This window comes from Oncorhynchus nerka, linkage group LG16, assembly GCF_034236695.1.
Source record: "Oncorhynchus nerka isolate Pitt River linkage group LG16, Oner_Uvic_2.0, whole genome shotgun sequence".
NCBI classification, from domain to species: Eukaryota; Metazoa; Chordata; class Actinopteri; order Salmoniformes; family Salmonidae; genus Oncorhynchus; species Oncorhynchus nerka.
The window spans coordinates 10,852,074-10,860,391 of NC_088411.1; the positions used below are offsets into that span (position 1 = coordinate 10,852,074).

At 42.5% G+C, this 8,318-nt stretch overlaps 1 protein-coding gene across 1 annotated transcript; it reads right to left on the bottom strand.

The window, feature by feature from the left end:
• Positions 1-475: 475 nt before the first annotated feature.
• LOC115144016 (Golgi to ER traffic protein 4 homolog) lies at positions 476-8,228 on the bottom strand. Its single transcript, XM_029684604.2, has 9 exons — positions 7,287-8,228; positions 3,311-3,389; positions 3,067-3,148; positions 2,816-2,965; positions 2,583-2,721; positions 2,319-2,459; positions 2,146-2,221; positions 1,983-2,055; positions 476-1,872 (listed from the first exon to the last, which is right to left on the bottom strand). The coding sequence occupies exons 1-9, from the start codon at positions 7,427-7,429 to the stop codon at positions 1,790-1,792; spliced, it is 966 nt and encodes a 321-aa protein (XP_029540464.1). The 5' UTR covers positions 7,430-8,228; the 3' UTR covers positions 476-1,789.
• Positions 8,229-8,318: the final 90 nt, after the last annotated feature.

The window sequence follows — 8,318 nt, forward strand, 5'->3', positions numbered from 1 at the left end:
TTTTGTGCCTTACCGTATGACTCACAAAGCAGGAGGAATATTTGATTCAGACCTTTATCCTATCCAGGCTACATATTGGTGCATTGAATAACTTATTTTCTTAAGTTAAGAGATGTTATAGTTGTAACACCCTAATGGACATCTTGACTATTATCAAGGCTTTAACTTTATAATAACAAAGTATCTCGAGGTGGCTGTAGAGTAGCTTTGGAAGATTCACCCATGAGAATTTCTACAGCGGTTATAATTCCAAAACAGATATGAACCTGTAAAACATGAATACAAAAAAAAATCCTAAAACATGTACAGTAGCAGAAGAAAATGTAAAAGTACTGATTTAAACAACCACTCCACAACCACTCATATTCATGTAAATTAATATTCATTTTGGATACTGGAGTATGCATTTAAGCCCAACCCGGTAAGATAACTAAGCTTCTGGATATAGGCAATATAATACTACGGTAGGCGGGGATTGTTTCAAGTTGTTTAATCTTCTCTTTGTCCGTCTGATCGCAGTCAAACATCTGGACCGACAAAATGGAGCAGTCACCAACTCACTGAAAATGTACCTGGGGGGGGGAGACGCCCAAAATAGAAGACTTCAACGGAACTGACTTGCATTTACATGAACATGCCAAATACATTCATCAACACACTCACAGCCACGTGTATATGATCTGAGCATACCCATCCACTCCTGTCGATTTAAACACATGTAATCTCCCATACGTAACAGATTATGAATAGTGATCAAATCCGGCTTTAGTTTGCAGCCAGGTATACGATGCCCGACAGGTAGAGGTAACTGACAGAATAAAGGAAACACTAACATAGCATCTTATTAGGACGTCGAGCAAGAACAGCTTCCATGCACATTGGCATAGATTCTAGTGTCTGGAAATCTATTGGGAGGGATGTGACACCATTCTTCCATCATTTGGTGTTTTGTTGATGGAAAAACACTCTCAGGCACCGCTCCAGAATCTCACATAACTGTTCATTTGGGTTGAGATCTCATGCCCTGTGGATGGGGGCATTGTCATCCTATAAGGGAATAGCCATGTTAGCCAAAATGATGGCCTGCCCAGCATTTTTACACACGACCCTAAGCAAGATGTGACGTTAATCCACCTGCTTTCGATATACTTTCATCCCTCATTTACTCAAGTGTTTCCAATATTTTGTGCAGTTACCTGTATGTCTCTCCCCAATGACACTATACCATGCAGCTCACCACACCCCCAAACACTCCTGACTATTATTGAACATTCACATGGATTACAAGTTGGTTATCGTAACTCTTTAATAGAAATTACTACCTCCACGTCCGGTGGATGCATGGTGAATGGGGAGAAAAAGTGTTACTCCCTAGAGAGAAGTGTTTTTCATTGTTGTTGTATCCCAGGATGAGGTGTTATTTTAGGAGCTATAATTTTGACAAATTAATATGCAGTCATTGTTGAATCTTTTCTGTCCCTGGGGATGAGAGAAAATAAGAAGTCCAGGAAGTAAGGATTGCAGCTGCTTTCCTTTGAAAAGACCAGAACTACACAGAAAATTGTCCAAAACTAAGAAACAAAAACGATGAAAATAAAACCTAATATAACTCAAACGGAAAGCATTTGCATTTTTGTGCAGTCCAGGCAGTGCTGAGAGGGATAGTTTGGCCTGCTATTTGTTCTGGTTCTGGTTGGATGTCTTGGGGAAATGGGAGGTAGGGAGACCAGCACGCCTCTGCAACCACCTGGGAGGGGAGGGGGGGGTAGCCTTGCTCGTCCCAGAGCTCTCAGTCCAGCTCAATGGGGCTGCCGTCCTCCTGTGCTTCCTCTCCCTCCTCATCTGAACCCATCAGGCTGTTCAACAGGTTTCCTGACAGACACAGAACACACTTCAATGAAACACACACAAAAAAAAACCTACCGTTTCCCCAACGCAGCTTTCAATGGTGAAATAGTCTGCAGTGAGTCACAAGCACTTACCGAGCAATCCACCATATGATGAGGACTGTTTGGGTGGCACCCCGAAGAAAAGCTGACCTATCCTGTCGAGATACTGACGCAGCAGGCAGTCAATGGAACAGGAAAATTATTATTAGACACCATGCTGAGTTATAATGCTACGTGACCACGGCGGGACACTCACCTCATTATACATAGGGTCCCTCTTCAGGGAAGGCTGATACTGTTCACATAGCACTGTGAACACTGTTAATTTCCCTCTGCAGAGGAGAACATACAAGGGGAGGCACATTTATGAGAACCTGGCAAAACAATGTGGGTTCTATTCGAAGGGTGGTTGAACAAACAAGGCCTTACCCATCCACTGCCAGCAAGAGAAACCAGATGAAGTTGAGCAAGGGCTGAACAAAGGGAGGGCCCTTCTCTATTGAGGGGTGTTTCTGAGTATATGTGCTGAACACCACAGATGCACTGTTTTTGTTCTTTAGACAGAGGAACCTGAGTAGTGAGGGAAAGAGGGGGAGGGGAGGGACAGAGCTGAAAAAGCAATTAAACAACATAGCAAACAGCTATTGATGACAGACTGAAAACAGATCTAGGTGGCGCGAGACAGAGACTTACTGTAGGACGGCCTGCGCCACAAACATGTCCACCTCGCTGCGAAAGCCCCGCTGCGCTGAGTACTCCACCAGCATCTGGGCACAGCCCTCTCCATCAGAGGAGTGCAAGAAGTGGTAGCGAGACTCACTGTAGTTTTGCTCTAAACAGATAGAATTAAATCATATTCAAACTCTTTGTTGAGGGAAAATTATATCTTTGCCGTTTAGAATGTTCAGAGTTTTCCCATTGAATACCTTTCCACAAGGTGACTGCCAGGAGCTGATGCAGTTTGGGGGAGCCCAGCTTCCCCGAGCCGCCTGTGGACCACTTGAGTGCGCGGGACACAAATGCTACTCTCTCTGGGGAGTTAGGGTCCATCAAACTGAACAGCTTAGCCAGGTGCTCTGCAATGCAACACAGATGAGGTTAACACAGAGACAACGGTACACTGACACCAACTGTGTTCATAATGTTTAATTACGATGAAGTATGTATGTTCGCCCACCTAAGTCTTCGTCCTCTACTGTTGCCTCTGATTTCTCCAAAGACTCCAGCACCAACATTGACAGGTCTGCAGCACTGTTGAGCTGCGGATGACAAAAAAACAAACAGTAATTTGCCACAGAACTCTTATACAACTGTTGAGTTGTGAATTAATATGATTGCTAGCTATAGCGCTTAGACTCAAAAAGAGACGCTACAAAAACTACATTAATGTATGAATGCCCCAGTGCCAGGCTTTCTTATACCTGGTTGTAACTGAAGAAGAGTTGGGCGCCATTGTACATCAACTCCCTGGCATCTGCATGCTTTGCCTGTGACATATACCTGTGTCAAACAGAGATGGCAAATGTTATGTCACTGACAAACTGCATTCAAACCAGGTTAAGAAAGTGGCAATAGGAATGGTAGTGTGGTGGTCCCACTAGGAAATACTGAGGGCTGAAAAGTAGTACTCAGTCACTGGGCCAACATTTCTCAATACACAACAGTAAATAACAGTTAACTGTCACTCAGGGTGTTTTCACACTTGGTCCCTTTCAGCCAAATGTTGTGATTTCCACAAAAAATTTAGGTAAGTTAAGTTAAAAGTGAACAATCCAAAAGGAACTCAGACCCCTCAAAAGAGCCCCCGATGCGAACCGAACTGAGACCATCTTGAGAGGTGGTCTGAGTTTGGTTCGCTTGAATTCCATCTGGTTCCCTTCCTTAGGGCAATGTGAACACAAAAATATACTACCGTTCAAAAGTTTGGAGTCACGTAGAAATGACCTTGTTTTTTAAAGAAAAATACATTTTTTGTCCATAAAATAACATCAAATTGATCAGAAATACAGTGTAGACATTGTTAATGTTGTAAATGTCTATTGTAGCTGGAAGTGGCAGATTTTTTTTTAGGGAATATCTACATAGGCGTACAGAGGCCCATTATGAGCAACCATCACTCCTGTGTTCCAATGGCATGTTGTGTTAGCTAATCCAAGTTTATAATTTTAAAAGGCTAATTGATCATTAGAAAACCCTTTTGCAATTATGTTAGCATAGCTGAAAACTGTTGTGCTAATTAAAGAAGCAATAAAACTGGCCTTCTTTAGACTAGTTGACTATCTGGAGCATCAGCATTTGTGGGTTTGATTACAGGCTCAAAATGGCCAGAAACAAAATACTTTCTTCTGAAACTCATCAGTCTATTCTTGTTCTGAGAAATGGAGGCTATTCCATTTGAGAAATTGCAAAAAACTGAAGATCTCATACAACACTGGGTACTACTCCCTTCACAGAACAGCTCACACAGTCTCTAACCATAATATAAAGATGAGTGGGAGGCCCCGGTGCACAACTGAGCAAGAGGACAAGTACATTAGAATGACTCATTTGAGAAACAGATGCCTCTCACAAGTCCTCAACTGGCAGCTAGAGTAAATAGTACCTTTAAAACACCAGTCTCAACGTCAACAGCGAAGAGGCGACTCGGGATGCTGGCCTTCTAGACAGAGTTGCAAAGAAAAAGCCATATCTCAGACTGGCCAATAAAATGGAAAGATTAAGATGGGGAAAAGAACAGACACTGGACAGAGGAACTCTGTCTAAAAGGCCAGCATCCCAGAGTCACCTCTTCACTGTTGACTTTGAGACTGGTATTTTACGGGAACTATTTAATGAAGCTGCCAGTTGAGGACTTGTGAGTTGTCTGTTTCTTAAACTAAGCACTAATGTACTTGTCCTCTTGCTCAGTTGTGCACCGGGGCCTCCCACTCCTCTTTCTATTATGGTTTGTGCCAGTTTGAACTGTTCTGTGAAGGGAGTAGGAAACAGTGTTGTACGAGATCTTCAGTTTCTTGGCAATTTCTCACAAGGGATAGCCTTCATTTCTCAGAACAAGAGACTGACGAGTTTCAGAAAAAAGTTATTCGTTTCTGGACATTTTGAGCCTGTAATCGAACGCACAAATGCTGATGCTCCAGATACTCAACTAGTCTAAAGAAGGCCAGTTTTATTGCTTCTTTAAATCAGAACAACAGTTTTCAGCTGTGCTAATATAATTGCAAAAGGGTTTTCTAATAATCAATTAGACTTTTAAAATTATAAACTTGGATTAGCTAACACAATGTGCCATTGGAACACAGGAGTGATGGTTGCTGATAATGGGCCTCTGTACGACCTATGTAGTTATTCCATTTTTTATAATTTTTTTATCATACGTTTACAGCTACAATAGTAATTTACAACATTAACAATGTCTACACTGTATTTCTGATCAATTTGATGTTATTTTAATGGATGAAATAAAATATGCTTTTCTTTAAAAAATAAGCAAATTTCTAAGTGACCCCAAACTTTTAAACTGTAGTGTGTGTGTGTGTGTGTGTGTGTGTGGAGTTTTGTACTGACACAATGTTAAGATTATTTATTTGCAATTATGTTTATCTACAGGCCAAGAGATCTTCTTAAGCTGTTTATTCAATTTTGAAGTGTGAGACGACAACAACGTACACTATATATACACAAAAGTATATGGACACCCCCTTCAAATTAGTGGATTCGGCTATTTCAGCCACACCGTTGCTGACATGTGTATAGAATCGAGCACACCGCCATGGAATCTCCATAGACAAACATTGGCTGTAGAATGGCCTTACTGAAGGGCTCAGTGACTTTCAACGTGGCACCGTAATGGGATCCCATCTTTCTAACAAGTCAGTTCGTCAAATGTATGCCCTGTTAGAGCTGCCCTGGTCAACTAAGTGATGTTAATGTGAAGTGGAAACGTCTAGGAGCAACAACGGCTCGGCCGCGAAGTGATAGGCCACAAAATTTGTCCTCGGTTGCAACACTCACTACTTAATTCAAAACTGCCTCTGGAAGCCTAAGATCACCATGTCCAATGCCAAGCGTTGGCTGGAGTGGTGTAAAGCTTGCTGCTACTGGACTCTGGAGCAGTGGAAACGCGTTCTCTGGAGTGATTCACCATCTGGCAGTCCGACAGACTAATCTGGGTTTGGCGGATGCAAGGAGAACGCTACCTGCCGAAATGCATAGTGCCACCTGTAAAGTTTAGTGGAGGAGGAAAAATGGTCTGGGGCTGTTTTTCATGGTTCAGGCTAGGCCCCTTAGTTCCAGTGGAGGGAAATCTTAACGCTACAGCATACAATGACATTCTAGACGAGCCCTGACCACAACCCCATCGAACACCTTTGGGATGAATTGGAACACAGACTGCGAGCTAGGCCTAATCGCCAACATCAGTACCCAACCTCACTAATGCGCTTGTGGCTGAATGGATGCAAGTCCCAGCAGCAATGTTCCAATATCTAGTTGACAGCCTTCCTATAAAAGTGGAGGCTATCTATTAGCTTCCAAAATGTATGTTGGTATATCTAGCTGTCTGAAGGAATGGCTTGTCCTATACTTTTACCCAGAGTGTAGTGAGTGAATGTTGGAAAAATATCTTGGTACCTTTCTAAACATAGCAATGTGAACGCAAAGGGAAAGTCGTTCTTTCGCTTTTTTACCCCAGAGTTCACTTCTTTAAATAGTATGATATGTGAAAACACCCTTAGTTAACGTAAAGGCTGTGACCACACAGTTCTCATGTGCAGTTAGGCTACCTGTCATGACTGTCAAACATGGGAGCTCATCCAACAGCAAGTTAATGAATGAGACCATAGTGATGGTGACGGGAAGTCATGAATCGTGGGCAATACCAAACACCATCGCTTAATTGATTGTGCATGTTTAGCAAAGTTGACTAGCTAACGTTAACTAGTTTCTTTTATCTACATTTACTAACCAGCTAACTACAAACCAAGCTAGATGGCAAGTTAGTTAGCGTTAGCTAACTAGTACTTGACATGGTTTTTGCTGGGCTTGGGCTGACAGTCTGTACTGTTTGTAAGTGTGCCAGGTTAGTGAACTGTATCTTTACTAAACGAACATGGGCATTGCGGGTAGATAGCTAGCTAGCTAACGTTAGTAAAGGAGATGGGTTGGCGCTAGCTTATATTATTGCGACATTAATGAGCTAACTAGGCTAGCTAGCTAGGCGGATAATTCCAGTGATTGACGCATTAAAGTGTCCATTCAAAAATAAGGACTGACCCGAGTGGGTGGGGCAATACCGTGAATCGACGAATCATGCAATATAATGGAGGCAGCAAGGTTGCTAAAGCATTAAGATCAGAAAAATGAAGGCCCAAGAAGCTAACGAAAATTTAAATTTCTTACCTAAAAAACAAGGTTCTGTACATCTGGTGAGCCTCATAGTAATCTCCCTTTTCTACACTCGCTCGCAGTTTCCCTTCAACCCGCTGCGTTCCTCCACGGTTTCTTGCGCTGGAGCACTTCAGAGCCTCCTGCTCCGACATCATTGTTCCCAGCAGCTCGGCCCAACAACCAAGCCAAGCGTTGACAGTGCAGAAAGCGGATGCACAAAAAAATACCTGACCTATTTCACTTGCCGTAGTTAGGTATTTGCAATCCAGTTTCTAAATTCCCCGCTAAATATTTCACGGCTATTTTCATTACACTATTTCTTAGACACTGAAACACATTGTTGTATTAGTTACCTTTATCTAGCTATGTGTATTAGCTCTGGTCTAAGGCGTTAATGTCATGTAGATATGACCTGGCTTTCTGACGATACTTGGTAAGCACCGATAGCCAAGCTATCATTATTCAATGTAATAGTTATATAGCTAGTGAAATTAACTTCTCATTTTAAGCCAAATCATAATAATCATATGCAGTGGGGCACCCATGTCAACCAAACTTCATCCTGGTCTGGAAGGTGGAGCACATTACTGTATGTAACGTTAAAGTACTATACCGTTAGCTCGCTATCACAAAACGTTGAATGTGTGATAAGGCTAGAATTCCCACTATGCTGTATAGCTGTTCTGTGGAGATTCAGTGTACGTCCAGTCCAGCTCTGAGCAACTCCTGTGAGCGGAAAAAAATACATCACCGGCAACCTGAGACAGAGTACGAAACTCTTGACAACTGCTGATCCTCCCTCATTGTCGAGTGATTCTACCACCGCAGATGAATAGCGACCGCTGCACCTGAGCATTCACCACCCAGCTCTCATGGATCCAGATTTCTCTGTTCAGTCTAGGACGAGTGTGCCATACATACTCTCCGTTGTGTATTTTTCCCCAAGTTATTGGACATATGTCAAAATCTGTGTGTGAATGTGTGCACACATCAGGAAGAAGGGTGGAGCATCAGTCTGCAACCAAACATTTCCACATTTGTTGA